At 39.0% G+C, this 17,422-nt stretch overlaps 1 protein-coding gene and 1 long non-coding RNA gene across 7 annotated transcripts in view; one reads left to right on the top strand and one right to left on the bottom strand.

Annotated features, from left to right (window-relative positions):
* Positions 1 to 2,204, top strand: part of LOC122552996 — a 53,767-nt gene extending 51,563 nt beyond the window's left edge. For both annotated transcript variants that reach the window (XR_006312586.1, XR_006312585.1), the window contains 2 exons: positions 1,941 to 2,051; positions 2,166 to 2,204. This is a non-coding gene — a long non-coding RNA (uncharacterized LOC122552996). The remainder of the gene's footprint in view (positions 1 to 1,940; positions 2,052 to 2,165) is intronic.
* The window catches only part of LOC122552994 (cyclin-dependent kinase-like 4), a 44,273-nt gene continuing 28,072 nt past the window's right edge, over positions 1,222 to 17,422 (bottom strand). For 3 of the 5 annotated variants that reach the window (XM_043696351.1, XM_043696353.1, XM_043696354.1), the window contains 3 exons: positions 10,239 to 10,295; positions 9,977 to 10,111; positions 1,222 to 1,500 (listed from right to left, as the gene is read on the bottom strand). In XM_043696351.1, coding sequence (XP_043552286.1) covers positions 1,405 to 1,500; positions 9,977 to 10,111; positions 10,239 to 10,295 — 288 coding nt within the window. In that variant the 3' untranslated portion in view covers positions 1,222 to 1,404. Of the gene's footprint in view, positions 1,501 to 9,976; positions 10,112 to 10,238; positions 10,296 to 14,868; positions 14,907 to 17,422 lie in introns of those variants that run through there. The other 2 variants (XM_043696352.1, XM_043696355.1) reach the window with 2 other exon arrangements.

The raw sequence follows: 17,422 nt of genomic DNA on the forward strand, positions 1-17,422 counted from the left end.
GACCAGCTATCCTTAGTAGCCACACACTCAGATGACAAGCAGCATCAGTTCAACTGGGACAACACTACTATTATAGGACAAGCCAAACAGAGAACAGCCAGGGAATTCCTACAGGCATGGCACTCATCCACAGTTTCAATCAATAAGTACATCGACCTTGACCCAATATACCGGCCACTGCAACGGACAGCTGGAACTGACAACCGGAAGCGGCAGATTCAAACCACTACAAATGCCGGAGGAAAGATCACAGAAGTGCTTCATAGGAGACTCCCAAGCACTCAGGATGTCACCTAGACAGGGGTCAACACAAATTCCCAGCTCGCGAACAGAACCACAACAACGAGCAGCCGAGCTACAAATCCTCTCTCAAACTTTGCATTTGTAAAATGAATCAATCAGTTAAATCACAAAACATAATGACTAAGTGAGCAGATCAGAAAAAAAAATCTACAGGCATTCCAGCAACCAGCATATTAGCAAGCTAGAAACAGCAATCAACTATTGCAAATGACTATCCTATCTATCAGCAAAAGCCATGTTACTCGTATTAACTTTCAACAAGCCCCCATTTTCCCATTCTGTAATCTCCAGTATGAGCTTAAAAAAGGAAAAACTCTGAAATAATATTTAAGTTAGAATTCAGAATTATGTAAAAATTTAAAATTATTAATAAACTGAATCATCCTCTATAATATGATTCAGAAATAGCCAAATAACTTCTCTGCATCTCATTTAAGCCATTGTATGAAGTTCTATATACATGAGGCTTGAAAGACTTTTTCAAACGTTTATTCCAAATCTTATTCCAAACAGTCTTCAGATAGAAATCTAATTTTCTAAGTCTTTTGAAAAAAATGGCTCATCATATTAAGGAAAAGGCCACTGGAAGATGAATCTTTGGGAGTGAGTGGGATAAGCCCTGGTTTATTCAGTCTCTCCCTCTAGCTCAAACCCTTCAACCCTGGCAACATCCTTGTAAAACTTTTCCAAACCCTTTCAAGTTTCACAACATCCTTCTGATAGGAGGGAGACCAGAATTGCAAGCAGTATTCGAAAAGTGGCCTAACCAATCTTTAAATAACTTAACGATACTTACTCCATGTAGATGATCACAGACAGCAACTCTTTTCTGTTATGCACCTCTACCCTGGAATTTTATTTGTATTTTTAATGTCCCATTTAACTTCCCATCTAACTAAGAAGAATGAACAAGAAAACCTTTTATGTGAAACGTGGTTTGTTGTTTTTAATTAATGTATACATGAGTCATATTTACAGCAAGTAAAATAAAGCAAAATAATACCCATATCACCACTTCAGTCTTATACAGAAACCTTTCTTGAGTACATTACATCTAGATATTTCTGTTTCACTTCAGAACCATAGGTTTGATAGAGATTGTCAGATGGTAGGAAGGTGATCGAACCGTTGCTGACGAAGCTGCTTTCTGGCATCTGGTGTTGGTGACCCATTATTACCAGGGAGCTGAGGCAAAAACTAATTTTAAAAATGAAAAAAAACTAATAAATTTCCAACGAAAGTTTGTGATGTATGCCCAGACCTGGTTTCTAAACTATTTTCTTGCCCACCACCCTTCCTCTAACTGGCAGAAAGAGGTATGGCAGAATGCTAAAATCTTGAAAATGAAAATCCTACTACATTCACATCAAGCATAACATGCAGTTTAGTCCATCAACAAGACCCCAATGAAATCAGATAGGGATACACTTACAATATAATAGTCACAGCCCAAAAGCATAATCATTATTGTTAAATACAAATATTTAAATCATTATAGTTCAATATTCTTAAAGTTCATATTAAATCAACTTGATTACTTATTTTCTTTAACCTAATTTGCTGAGACATTAATGTGTGATCAAACTATACTGCATTTATTTGGTTTTAATGTCTTTTTTTACTTCTGCAACTTCTAGATATCCTCTAGGAGAAACTTCTGCTCATTCACTACTGGACGACATTCAAGAAGTGTAACATATCAAAAATAGCAGAGGAGATTGGATATAGAATAAAAATAGAGAGATGCTGTAAGTCAGAAACAAAAACAGAAATTGTTGATAAAGCTCAGCAGATTTGGCAGCATCAAAGTTCTGAGGAAGGGTTACTGGACCTGAAATGCTAACTCTAATTTCTCTCCACAGATGCTGCCAAAGCCCCAGTTTATTCAGCCTCCTCCCTCTAGCTCAAACCCTTCAATCCTGGCAACATCCTTGTAAATCTTTTCCAAACCCTTTCAAGTTTCACAACATCCTTCTGATAGGAGGGAGACCAGAATTGCAAGCAGTATTCGAAAAGTGGCCTAACCAACGTCCTGTACAGCCGCAACATGACCTCCCAACTCCTAGACGCAATGCATTGACCAATAAAGGAAAGCAGAGCTTTTGCCCGAAACGTCGATTTTGCTGAAGCTCCTCGATGCTGCCTGAATTGCTGTGCTCTTCCAGCACCATTGATCCAGAATCTGGTTTCCAGCATCTGCAGTCATTGTTTTTACCAATAAAGGAAAGCATGCCAAATGCCGCCTTCACTGTCCTATCTACATGCAACTCCACTTTCAAGGAACTATGAACCTGCATTCCAAGGTCTTTTTGTTCAGCAACATTTCCCAGGACCTTATTATTGAATGTATAAGTCCTGCCCTGATGTGCCTTTCCAAAATGCAGCATCTCACATTTATCTAAATTAAACTCCATCTGGCACTCCTCAGCCCATTGTCCCATCAGATCAAGGTCCCGTTGGACTCTGAGGTAACCTTCTTCTATGTCCACTATGCCTCCAAATGTGGTGTTATCTGCAAACTTACTAACCACATCTCCTATGTTCATATCCAAATCATTTATATAAATGACGAAAAGTCTTAAAAACCTTCAAAATGGTCGCCTCAACTGCTTCACTAGCAGGGAATTCCACTGATTCCCAACCCTTTGGGTGGAAAAGTTCTTCCTCAACTGAGTTCAAAATCTGTTCCCCCTTATTTTGAGGCTTTGCCCCCTAGTTCTAGTTTCAATCGCCAGTGGAAACAATCTCATTGCTTCTACCTTATCTATTGCCTTCATAATTTTACATGTTGCTATAAGATCCCCCTTATCCTTCTAAATTCCAATGAGTATAGTCCCAGTCTACTCAATCTCTTCTCACAAGTCAACCCTCTCAACCCTGGAATCAAACTCGTCAACCTCTTCCAGTGCTCAAACATCCTTTCTCAGGTATGGAGACCAAAACTGTATATAGTAGTCCAGTTGTGGCCTTACCATCACCATAACCAGCCTATTTTTCAAGTCTATTCTTCTAGCAATGAAGGATAATCTTCTATGTGTCTTTGTAACTACCTGCTGCACCTGCAAACGAACTTTTTGTAATTCATGCACAAGGAGACCCAGGTGCCTCTGCAATGCAGCATGTTGCAACCTTTCACCATTTAAATAATAGTCCATTCTGCTGTTACTCCCACTAAGATGGATGATCTCACATTCACCAACACTGTGCTCCATCTGCCAGACCCTTGTGCACTCATTTAATATATCAATATCCCTCTGCAGACTTTCAGTGTCCTCTGCATACTTTCCTGTACCACTCATTTTAGTATAATCTGCAAATTTTGACACACTATTCTTGGTCCTCAACTCTAAATCATCTGTAAATTGTAAATAATTGTGGTCCCAACTCTGATCCAGCACTGGAGGGAGACAAAAAAGCAGGAACTTATTGGCCTGTTAGCCTAACATCTGATCCTGGAGAAAAAAGTTGTAATAGGGCATTTGAAAATGATGTTCAGGCAGGATCAGCATGATTTTGTGAAAAGATCAAGTTTGACAAATGTTTGGAGTTGTTTGAGGAAGTAATTTTAAAAAACCACAGGTTCAAGGGAACAAGTAGATGTTAATGACGTCTAAAAGTTACTTGGTAAGTTTCTACAAAGAATGTTATCACACAAAATAAGAGTGCATGACACTGGGAATGATTTATTAAAATGGAGAGAAGATTGGCTAACTCACAGAACAAAGTCAGGATAAATGATCTGTTTGAAATTGGCAAATTGTAATCCATCTGGTCCAGGTAATTTGTCCACCTTCAGATGTTTCAGTTTTTCTAGCACATTCTCCTTGGTGATGACCACCATTCTCACCTCTACGCCCTTATTCTCTTGAATTTTTGGAATGTTACTCATGTCTTCCATGTAAGACTGATGCAAAGTACTTGTTTAGTTCCTCTGCCATTTCTTTGTTCTCCAATATTACTTCTCCAGCATCATTTGCCAGTAGCCCAATGTCTACTTCATCCTCTCTTTTGCCCTTTATATATCTAAAGAAACTTTTGCAATGTTCTTTTACCCTCATCTTTAATCTTCTCCCTCCTTATTTCCTTTTTAGTTGTGATGTGTGGTCATTGTAGGCTTCCCAATCCTCTGTTCCAGCACCTCCTTTAGATTGTACGATTTATTTCATATTGTCAATGTTCTTTCAACTAAAACAAATTACTTCAATTTCCCTGCAGTGAACTTCATGTGCAACTTGACAGCCCATTTCACCAACTCATCATTGTGATTTTGAAGTTCTACAATATCCTCTTAAGTTCATAATGCTTCCAAATTGTATATCATCTGCAAATGTTGACTTTATGTTCTGTATACCAAACTCATTATATCATTATATAGATCAGGAAAAGCACATGTCGCAAACCTGACCCTTGGGAACTCAACTACTAATCTTCCTCCACTCTGAAATACTGAACACTACTGTCTGTTTCCTACCATTTAGCTATTTTCATATTCATATTGCTCCTGTCCCTTTTGTTCCATGTGCCACATGTACAATGCTGTTGTGATGTATCAAATGCTTTTTGGTTAACTATACATACCATATCAATAGCATTACTTCCCTGCCACTGAAGCTAAATTGACTAGAATGTAGTTTCCAGATTTATCGTTTTTGAGCAAGGCTGTAATATTTGCAGTGCTCCAGATCTCTGGTGTCCACCCACTATCCCCCAGCTCCAAATCTAAGGAATACCAGACAATGATGTCAAGTGCCTCCACAATCTTTCATACTCATTTCTCACAGTCTCAACAGATCTCATCTGATCTTGGTGTCATATCAACTTTAAGTACAGACTGTCTAAAATCTGCTCCTTATTGATTTTAAACCCTGAATTATCTCCTCTTTAACCATGACCTTTGTACTATCTACTTCCTACAGATGCAATATATTTATTTAATACATCAGCTATAGCCCCATCTCCAAGCTTTTTTGATCCTTAACTAGCCTCACTCATCCTTTTATTTCCCTTTTATCATTTATGTAGATAAAGGAAACTTTGGCAGGTAACATAAAAGTGAATCCCAGTGTCTTTTCATACTCATACTTTTACCTGAGGAGGTAAAAGGTTGCTGATACCATGTGAAATCATGTACAGCACTGACAAAGTCAGGATCTGGGCTACTTCCTTGAAATGTTATGGCCTGGTCCATAACATCCTACTTAGGAATTCTCCTGCTAGTGAAAAAATCTTCTCTCCATCTACCCTGTCAAGATCCTTCACAATCTTGTATATTTCAATAAGATCACTTTTCATTCTTCTAAACACTAATGAACAAAGACCTAACCTCTTTAGCCAGTCTTGATAAGTCAACCTCTTCATCCGAGGAAACGACCTAGTGAATCCGCTTTTGAACTGTCTCCGATATCCTTTCTTAAATACGGGGCCAAAACTGAACAAGACTCCAGACTTGCAATAAGATTCCCTTTTTTTTAAATTCCAACCCTCTAATAATAAAGGCTTAAAATTCCCTTTGTCTTCTGAATTACTTGTATTCTAACCTTCTTGTGTCACTTGCAAAAGAACACCCAGATTCCTCTGTGTTGCAATTTTTTGGAATCTCTCTCCATTTTAATAAAGTTTATCCTCTGATTCATTCTATCAAAATGCATGACCTCATACTTTCCTACCTGAAATTCCATCTCCCAAGTTTTTGCCCCTCACTCAATCTATCCAAATCCCCTTCAAGATTCATTATGCCCACATCACATAATGCCTTTCCAGCTCTATTACATCATCAGCAAACTTGGATACATTATACTCTGCTCCTTCCTCTACCTCATTAATATAAATAGTAAGGGACTGACCCTTGTGGCAGAAAAAAACCGTTAATCTAAATTATTTGTTTTCTGTGTGTTAACTAATCCTGAATCATGCTAATACATTCACCGAAAATGTTGAACTCCTATCTTGTGCAAAAACCTTTTATGCGTCACCTTATCAAATACCTTCTGGAATCCAAATACATAAAATCTGCAAAAGTAATTTCCTTTTACCAAACTATATTGACTCTGTGTTACACTTTTCTAAATGCCATGCTATTTATTGCTTAATAATGAATTCTAGCAAATTCTAACCAGAGATGTTAGGCTACCAGGCCTTACTGACTACGTTCCCACATTAATAATAGCGAGTTGAATGAGGAGGTAAAAGGTTGCTGATACCTTGTGAAATCATGTACAGCATTTCAGGGCATTCAAGGGGTAGAAGACAAAACTTTAATTAAAAATTCATAACATATGAATTAGCAACTTTTCCTTTAGTAGGCCTTTCAACCCTTCAAGCCTATTTCATCATTTGGTAAGATCATGGCTAGTCTGTTTGTGTTCCAAATTTCAAACTCACATTTACCTCTGATAACTTTTGATTTCTCTGCCTAAAAAGAAACTATCTACTTCCACCTTAAAGATATTTAACGATCCTGCCTCCACTACTTTTTTCAATACTACTTGTTATGAAGTTGAAGACGTGTACTGTACCTTTAAAAGAGACTGAAAGATATTCAGCACTGAGGTGTTGCAGGCACTTGTCATGTGACTGACTAACTGTCTGAGTGTGTACTGGAAACTTGAAAATATGTTACATTTGGCTGTTTTCACAACAGTTTGAATTTAACCAATCAGTTTAAATTATGCCCAAGGATACTAAAACCCAATCGAATTTGAATTTATTGTTTTTGACAAAATCGAATCAATGAGACGATCCGATGAGGAGTAGGCATTTTGGAGAGTTAGGCAGAGAGTGACAAACTGCCATCTAGAGAGAGAGAGAGACTGCCATTCAAAACTCTCTATCAAAAATACCTTTTTCATATGAAACATCTTTGCAGCAAAAGACCGAAGATGACCCAGCGAGAACTGCAGCTGAAAGAAGACAGACACCACGACAGCCACTGTCTGGTTTTGAAAATTAAGTTGATGTAATTTTAATAGGGGTATTTATTGCATCCGTTTATTGTTATAGAGTTGGAGGTATATAAGAAACCTTTAAGAGAAAGGAGGCTTAGAAGTTTGTGAGAAGATTTGTAGCTCGGGTGCTCATTGTTGTGGTTGTGTTCGCAGAGCTGGGAATTTGTGTTGCAGACGTTTCGTCCCCTGTCTAGGTGACATCCTCAGTGCTTGGGAGCCTCCTGTGAAGCGCTTCTGTGGTGTTTCCTCCAGATTTTATAGTGGTTTGAATCTTTCGCTTCTGGTTGTCAATTCCTTAGAGGCTTAGAGTTGTAAATAGTTGTTTAATGTTCACTTTGAGTTAATGAATAAAATTGATATTTCTTTTCTTTAAATGGTGAAACTTGGGGAGTTCTGTCACTCACACTTTAACAGATTACGGGTCAAGGTGTTTGGTTTAATTAGCAGAAGGGTTCACTACTGTATCGTAACACAGCTCTTTCTTTTAATTATCCCTGCCAAAGTGAACAACTTCACAGTTTCCCATATAGAACTCCATCTGCTAGGTTTTGCCCACTCACTTAACTTACATGCGTGCACACTTTCCACACTTTCCAAACTATGTTTGTTTCGTCTGCACATTTGTCCACCATGCCTTCAATCCCCACATCTAAGTCATTGAAGTAAATTGCAAAACGTTGATGGCCAAGCACAGATGGTTGCAGGACCCTCTTGTCACTTGCTACCAATGGGAAACAAACCCATTTATGCATACTCCTGTTTTTTACCAGCCAGTCAATCTTATCTCCTAGCTAATATGTTACCCTGTATCGTGATCTCCTTCCACACAATAACCTTTTATGCGGAACCTTGTCAAATGCCTTCTAGAAAGCCAAGTACAATACATCACCAGGCTCCCCATTATTCACAGGGCATGCTAGTCCTTCAAAGAGCAGGTCTGCCCTTTTGCTAAGTCGTGCTGACTCATTCCAATCACAGATTTCCAAGTGATGACCCCCATAATGATCGATTCTAAAAGCTTATCTACAATAGATGTAAATCCAACTGTACTTTTGTTTCCTACTGACTGCCCACTCCCTTCTTGGATAGTGGTTGTAATTGGCTTTATCAGTCTACTGGAATTCTTCCAGAATCTAATGAATTTTAAAAATGAACACATGCCATTATTAAATGAATAACATTGAAGAGGTATGCAGAGTTTCAATGCACTGGTATAAAGTTTTTAATATGTGTGTTCGTGGAAGCTAAAGTGAGATGGTCAGAGTTCAGGGATTTAAGGCAGCAAAATCTTTTTGTCAGTTTGCTAATGTGTGCATTTCAAAAGACATTGGTACACAAAAGTGTAAGTCTACATCATGTGTTAATCTGCAGAGATGTTTTGGTGGTTTTTAACTTCAACACTTGATGTAACACACATGCATTCTTGGCCCTCTCTGTGACTGCCACGCAGATGATGGCTGCAAGCCAGCTTAGTGCCAGAAAAGATTAACACTGCAACTTTAACCAAGTAGTTGAAATGACAATTGTCAGGTCTTAAACTACATTTTTCTTCTTGTGATATGAAGTGTGTAATATGAAAGGCCCAAAGATTGTGAAGCAAGGTTTCCCTTTTCATTGGCATCAGGTCATTATAAGCAGGAAGATAAGTTAAGGATAAACAAGGAACTATTTACAGAATGTACATGAAATGTGTCTATGGATTACATTGGGCTATGGAATTCTTTGTCTCTCTGCTCCCCTTTCCCATCAGTCTTCCATTCACTAACAACACCCTTTTTCCCAGTGAGAGTCCATTCAACTGCTCCAGCTGTCTTCCTCATTGACTCCACCTAATTAAAAATCACACAACACAAAGTTATCTTCCAACAGGTTTATTTGGATGATCTAGCTTTCGGAGATTTTTAACGTTGTACACCCCAGACCAACACCAGCATCTCCAAATCATGACACCACCTACTGACGCCCTGGCAAACAGCACAGCTCACTTGCTCGTCACATTGCTACCTGTTGCTTGAGATCAATTACTGATTTATTGGATATTTGGTTAAAAATCTGTTCCCCCTACTTTAACAACACAATTACAGGACCATGTTATCTCTAGATTTGATAATAAGAGTGAAAGAATACCCATTGTTTTAACCACATTCTAAGACAAATAGGTAATGTGGCTGGTCATGGTGTGATAAGTTTCATAAAATAAATAACAAGTTAAAAAGGTGGTGTGCAGCGATTCCATACATGAAATGCTCAGCTCAGTTGATAAGTAATGCAACTCCTAATATTAGCATTATGGTTTTAAGTCCCACATTGCATAACTGATTATTTTAAGATATTTTGTTCAAAATGTTAATATTGACTTTTATTAATTCAATAAAAGATTGAAGATTGAAAGTCTGGGACAGAGCTGAGATCCAGCAGTTATTTGTTATTGATTTTTAAATAATTTTCTTACTTCATTACTTACTGCATTCTTATATTTCCAGATGGTGCAAAAATCAATAAATGCCACTTTGTTTTTAATATTGCAGTTTACCAATGTGACTAGTTCACCTTGAGCATTCTTCCTTTTTATGAATGTGATTACATGTTAACAAATCAAGAAGATTAATTAGCTTGAACTTCCCCATTTTATCATGGTGTATAAACTTAATGTCATTTCTCCATTTCCTATTTCTTTCATTCCATATTTGCTTTGCCTGTTAACCTGGGCAAAAATAGCTCATCAGTACCTGTTGTCTTTTTCGATTCCGACCATCAAGCCATTGCCTGGATTTTTCATTTTCATCTCGATATAAATCAAAGTATGGGTTTTCAAACAAGTCTTCACAGCTGCATCTGTCATCTGGATCCATTTTCAAACAACTCTGAATTAAAATGGACTCAAAGAATCATTTGTTATCAGAATAAATAATTTTCCGTAAAAAAGCCTTTAAAGAAGCAAAATATTAATAAGTACTATATATTCTACTGAAGGTAGCAGATATTTCTCACCTTCATGAAAGTCAAAGCATGAGGGTTTAGGTTTGGAAACTTATCTTCTAGGGGTTCCTAAAAACAGATTTTTTGTAACTTGTACAAGTTAATCAGTAATAAGAAAAACAACATTTTCAGTAAATTCTTAATATTTATATAAAATGTACTTTAAAGTATCCATTAATGATTACAGAAAAAAAATTGGCAAAAGTCTGTTGCAATTTCCATAAACTCAATGTCAAATTCTAAATCACCTCAAGTGCAATTCCTCAAATAAAAGCTAATGGTCTTCCCCTTCTTTCTCGAGAATGTGACGTAGTTCCAAATAAATTGAAACTAATTGTATCAGCTTAGTGATGCCAACCTCCCAGCACTATGCAGCACATTTCCAATAAAGAGAGTGTATTAATGAATAAACTATCAGGGTCTGTCCAAAATCATTTTTTAAATATGTTTAAAAACATGGATAAATATAATTCACTCTTAGATAGCTGAAGGGTAATTGCTAGCACATGAGTAAGTCAAGAGATGAACTTGCTTGACTTTCCTCTTTTCATTATATTATTTTTATTTTATTTATTTCTCCATTTTCTATTTCTTCCTGCAGTCACACCTGATTGAGGTATATGGTCCAGAAGGTCTCAGATTTAATTTTCTGTTTTGAGTTAGATGAGCTGGAGCTCTGCGAATAGACTCACCAGGCCAGGATTGTAAAGGAAGAAAATTAATTCCTCTTGTTGACCACAGTCAAACAACCTCTGATGCAAAATGGAAACTGAGATAGCTTTCAAATTTGATTGTGTTCTTAAGTTCACATGACCAAACAGATGCTGGCACTCGTGATAGACCTACAAATAGATGTCAGCTGTAGCCCAGTTAGCAGCACTCTTGCTTCTTAGTGACAAAACTGTGAGTTCAAATTCTTAGCGCTAAAGTTAGGCTTCTACTCAAGTTTGTATCAAAGGAATTTTTCATTGTCAAAGATGCAGTCTTTTGGATGGGACTTTATAGGAAGTAAGGACCTTTAGTAAATATTTTCTAAGGATAGAATAAACTTGCTCCTTGGATGCTGCCTGACCGGCTATGCTTTTCCAGCACCACACTCTTCGACTCTGATCCCCAGCATCTGCAGTGTTCACTTTCTCCCTTGTTCCACCAGTGGAAGCTGTCAAAAGTCTAAGCTCTGGACCGTAACCCGCACCCAAAAAAAATCTGTGCCTTTTTCTATTTCTTCATTCCCCTTTAAGACACTTCTTCAAAATGGCCAAGCATTTGGTAATTCAACTCTATGTCTTATATGTGTTTTAGTGTTAAATTTTGATTGATAATGCTTTTGAAATTGCACCATAAAAATCATCAAATAAATCAAGTTGTTGTCAGGACTATGAATGTACTGACAAATGATTACAGTACAGTTACAGCACAAATCATATTAAGTAGATTAAGCTAGTAGATTAACCACACATAGAAACATATGTGTCTTCTTGTAATCATTTTGATCAGCCCTTAAAGAACCCATTAAATACTTTCAGCCTAACAATGCAGGTGACCATCCTGACACCTTGGGTACTTGTCCTTTATTAAGTGATTTGAAAGGTTTGAATAAAAGATTTATGTATATAAACTGAAATAGGTTTCAAAACTGGATTTTAAAAATCACCAAGACATAGCTGGCTGGTGGTCAGAAAGGCTCTCAGTGTCAGATCCTCCTTACATGTGATTGTAGTGGAGATAGACCACTATCCACCTCCTTGTGGGATGTGCCTTTGTGAAAAAAGTCTTGAGAGAGATACAAGGATTTTTGAAAAGGTTCATCCTGAGCAACTCTGTGACATATGACTCTATGTTATATGAACTATATTGTATGAGGCAGATATCAACAGCACCTGAGGACCATAAATTTGGTGAAACACACCTTCGGTTTGCCTAAAACATATTGTTCTTCCAGTGCAATCAATTGCTTTCAAGTGAGTGTTGCAGACTGTCAGATTTCCAGGTCCAGCACTAAAGCTTGCAGCAGCCATTGTAGTGGCATAATGGAGAAGGTCACTGCCTAGGACCAATATATATAGTATGCCATGGGGTTGGGAACTGTAATGCCTCTCAGGCTGGTACCTCACAAAGAATATATATTGTATATCGGAAACAATGAAAATGTTTGAGGCACCACATAGTGAAACATGCTATATAGAGAACTTTACATCTATTGTACTTTGAAATTTGCAATTTGAAAATTTTGCTCTCAAGCTGCATTCCTGATGTGAAATGTATTTACTAAATATGAAAACATGGGAGGAGCATAGTGCCAAAGGGAGGCAGAAACTGGGCTTATGGGAGCACTGCTCCCTCTTCATTGTGAGTAAAAACCTGGCCATCCCAGGTGTGAGGTAATCTGTGTTGTTGCACACAGTGAAGTCTATCCCATTCCCAGAACCTACACCTTTGCAGTCACCCAAGCTATCTTCCACTTGACCTGGAAGTCAAAGATGGGCCATGTTTGCACAGACACCATGCACAAAGCTCTAGATAAGGAGGGAGAAAAACACACAATGTAGTCCTCGTCCTGATAGCCACCTTTATGTGCGGCTGCATCAAGCTGTGCGTAGACTGTCTATAGGTAAATGTCGAGTGTCACTACCTGTCCTCGGTGTTGCAAAATATGGGTATGGCCTTGGTGTTACAGAATGCTCCAAATAGTTGGACCGTTCCATATTACTTGTTCTTTGTGGAAACGTTTGTAAAGAAAACACCTTTGACCACAAGTACATCAGGAAAGAGGAATTTGTTAAGTGTGTACAAGAAAATGTTGTGATTCAGTATGTGAGTGTAACTACTAGAGAAGGTGCAAAACTTGACCTACTCTTGGGAAATGAGGCAGGGCAGGTGACTGAGGTGTCAGTGGGGGAGCACTTTGGGGCCAGCGACCATAATGGAGGCATTGAATATTTTTGAATATATTGAACAAGGCAAGGTAGGTAATTCACTAATAAGGAAGTCAAAGCTTACTGGGGTTAATCAGAAAAGCAGAGTTCAAGCAACAGTCAGATCAGACATGATCTTATTAAATAGTGGAGTAGGCTCAAAAGGCCAAACTCCATCTTCCTGCTCCTAACTCATACCTTTATATGCAAAAACAATTTCTAACAATCTAATGGAGGTGTCATTTCAAAGACACTTCATACTGAAAAAAATCTTCATCCATAAAAGTATTCACAAAATATAAATTCCCTCAAGTGGTCCATCTGTTATAAAATCAAAGATACATTCATCACCTGACAATATCAAAGAAAATTATTTCCTTCACAATTTATTAAAGCTGACTTTCAAAATGTAGACTAAATAAGTAGTTCTGGGCCATTTGAAATTCCAATTTCTGAGCATTCAAACAGCTCCAACTATTAAAACAAATGATAGGGAATGTCAACAATGCAGTCAATTGAAACCAAAATATCAAATGGCCTTTTCATAACCCTTGGCTACTTTTTACTTTCTATTTCAAAGTAAATTACCTACCAAACAATAAATGTTTCTCAATATTCAATGGCAGGGCCATTTTTCTATCCAAGCTAAAATTTGGTGGACGTTTAAACATGTTGGGAGAGATTCACAGCATATTTTTATATGAATGTTTTGAATGTTTTATGCAAATATTGTCCATTGTAAAATATAATGCAAGTTAACTCTTATACAATGGTAATCAATCGAAATGCAAATTTACCTTTGAAAGACAAAGCTTTATAAGCAGTTATTGCAGGGAAAACATATCATACAGCACCTCACTATTGATAGCAATTAAAAATTATTTCAGGGACTCGGCAAGATGGCGGCGATTCTGTAGAACTGCTGTGGACAGCTCTGCCTAACAGCCAAAACATACTGTTGTTTTATTGCCATCTCTGGCCAACTTATGCGGTGGAATTATTAGTTTAAAACCTTACAGATCACATATTTGTTAATATTTGGAAGTGGGGAAGGATGCCAAAGGGAAAAGGAGCAAGCAAACAGCAGCTGGGAGGACACTCCCCTGCAGTACCTACTATACCAGAGACTACAGCAGCAGCAGCCTCTCCTAAACCCCCTAGGGACTTGACAGACTCACAGGAATTGTCTGTGGCGATGGAGAGACTTACCTTGAAAGTTGTGGCTGCGATTGAGGAGATCCGTGGGGAGATTCATGCCCAGGTCCAACCTATTGCATCCATGCTGCAGAAGCATGAGCAGGAGACCAGGGCCTCGGGGAGCGGCTGGAGGAGGTGGAGGGTTGAACTAAGGCCTCGGAAGCTGCGATGGAATCCTCATCCAGTCGGATCCAGGTGCTGGAGCGAGAGGTGCAGGCCTTGCAAAACCATATCGACCACCTCGAAAATCGAGGTCGGAGGATAAATCTCCGAATTGTCAGGCTCTCAGAAGGTGAGGAAGGTGAGCAGCCAGTCAGCTTCTTTGAAAATTGGCTGACGAAGTTCTTGGGCCTTCACATTGAGTCCAGCAGGCTACAGATTGAAAGGGCTTATTGGGTTACAGTGCACAGGTCAGGGCCAGTGCAGTGCCCCCACCCAGTCCTAGTGCACTTCCACTCATATAAGGACAAGCAAAAAGTCATAGAAGCTTCCAGATCCCTGGGAAAAGATCCACAGGCACTGCTGTACAAGGGGTCAAAAATCATGCTTTTCCAGGATTTCTCTGCAGCTGTAATTCGAAAGAGGAAGTCCTTCGATAAGTTAAAAAGAGGCTGGGGAACCTGGGTATCCAGTACTCCATGAGATACCCTGCAGTACTTTGTTTCAGCCACAAGGACTCAGTTTATACAATTGACTCGGCGGATAAAGCTAAAAACTTTGTGGACACTTTAAAATAGACGGATTGGCCTGAAGAATACTGTTCATGTTTGTTCTCTTTTCTATCTTTCCCCATGTTTTCTTATCCTTTCTTTCTCCCTAATAATTTACTTTTTGGAAAGGGGGGGGGAAAGACCTTGGAATAAATTGGTCGTTTTTTTTTTAATAATTGGATTTTCTGATGGGCAATTTTGTGAATGTTCTTTGTTGTCTCTCCCCCATTTTTTTTTGTTTGTTCTGTTTCTCTTTTAGTCACAAGTCAGGGTGACATGAAGCCCAGGGATGGCTGGAGTGCTCATCCTGACTTGGTCTTTTTTCTGTTGATTTAAGGAGCATCTCCTTGTTTTTTTTCTGGCCTAAGGCTGGGGCACAGTCCGGGTTTGAAGGAGCTGTGAAGGAGGGGATAGGTAGGGTGAGTGCCCCCGATGGGCAGGGGGAAGAGTCTTCCATTCAAGGTTTTATAGTTGGTTTTCTTTGTAGTTTTTTGGTAGTAATAGTTGTTTATAGTTATGATAGAGTAGTTTTTGTATATATAGTTTATCGATTCTATGAGTCTTTATTTATTTATGCTTGGCGCTTTGTAAGCAGGGTTCTCCCTTCGAGGGGTTCAAGGGTCTCTGAAAGGGGATTCAGCTAAGTGTCTTATTAAATGATGCACCTGGTACATTAAGAGAAGTCATTCGCCTGTTAAAAGGAAAAAAGTGCTTTCTAGTCTTATGAGGGATATTTGGAGATGTCGTCACCATACTGGCAAGGACTTCACCTTTTTTTAAACCCACATAAATTTCACATGAGGATTGACCTCTTTCTGGCTCCCTTGGCCCTTCTGAATTTGATTATGGGTTGTAAAATTGGGAATATATTTATCTCTGATCACACGGCAATATATTTGGAGGTTAAGGCCAAGAGTGAAGGGCTAGGTTTGTGGCACTGGCGTTTGGACCCTTTTCTCCTTAAGGATTCCAAATTTGTGGAATACGTTTTGAAAGAGTTTCAGGAATTCTTGACTATCAACTCAGGCACAGCTAGTAGTTCATCTCTTCTGTGGGAGACTGCTAAGGCCTATGCTAGGGGATTTGCTATTTCCTATTAGGCTAGCCGGAAACGACAGAAGGAGGAACAGCAGCATCTACTTGAGACGCGGTTGAATGCCGCCAAGGCGGCACATTTTGTGCGGCCTTCAGTGACTAAGCTACAGCAGATCACGACCTCCGGGCTGCCTTGAATTCAATACTGACACAAAACGCAAAGAAAGAACTTGCTTTTGCTAGACAAAGGCTGTTTGAATATGGGGATAGGCCAGGGAAGTATTTAGCATACGTGACTAGGAAAAAGCGTGCTCCCCAATCCATTACTCCAATCAGTGACAGCACCGGGGTCCTTACATACGATGCCAAAAAGATTAATGAGGCTTTTCGGAGCTTTTATTCTAAATTGTATCGGTCTGAAGGTAGGAAAGACAGGAGGGCTAAAATAGAGACCTTTTTTAAGAACCTGGACCTCCCAGGGGTAACCCTGGAACAGGCCTCTCTCCTTAATACCCCCTTGACAGTTCAGGAAATACAGGAGGCAGCTAGGCAACTTCAGAGTGGAAAAGCGCCTGGCCCTGATGACCTCCCGGGTGAGTTTTATAAGGAGTTTATAGGAATTCTGTCAGGGCTGATGTTGGAGATGTACAATCACTCCTATATGCATGAATGCCTACCACCATCTTTGAGAGAAGCTAATATTTCCTTAATTCTTAAGAAGGGGAAGGTTCCTGATGATTGTGCCTCATACAGGCCCATTTCACTATTAAATTCAGATTTCAAGATTCTGTCTAAGATCCTGGCACTGAGATTGGAAAGGGTGTTGCCCCATATTATTAAAGAGGACCAGTCAGGCCTTATAAGGGGCTGTAGGTCCTCTAATAGTATCAGAAGGTTGCTGAATGTGGTCCAAGTTTGTCAGCAACAATCGATTCAGGGGTTGGTAATTTCCTTACATGCAGAGAAAGCATTTTACCGGGTGGAATGGCCGTATCTTTTTTAAGTCTTCGGACAGTTTGGGTTGGGTGGAGGTTTCTTATCACCACCCTCTGGACGCGGTCGTCATCAACAGGGTGAAGTCTGGGAATTTTAGGATTGGTAGGGGTAGTCGGCAAGGCTGCCCCCTCTCACCGTTGTGGTTTATGTTGGTGATAGAGCCGCTGGCAGAGGCCATTCGTCAGAACATCCACATAACCGCTCCGGAAGTGGGATCGAGGGCACACAAGATTACACTGTAAGCAGATGATGTCCTGTTTTTATCGAACCCGATGACCTCCATACCCCATTTGATACAATGTATCAATTCAGTTGGGGCTATTTCAGGATATAAGATTAACTT

The sequence above is a fragment of the Chiloscyllium plagiosum genome, chromosome 9 (assembly GCF_004010195.1).
Source record: "Chiloscyllium plagiosum isolate BGI_BamShark_2017 chromosome 9, ASM401019v2, whole genome shotgun sequence".
In the NCBI taxonomy this organism is placed as follows: Eukaryota; Metazoa; Chordata; class Chondrichthyes; order Orectolobiformes; family Hemiscylliidae; genus Chiloscyllium; species Chiloscyllium plagiosum.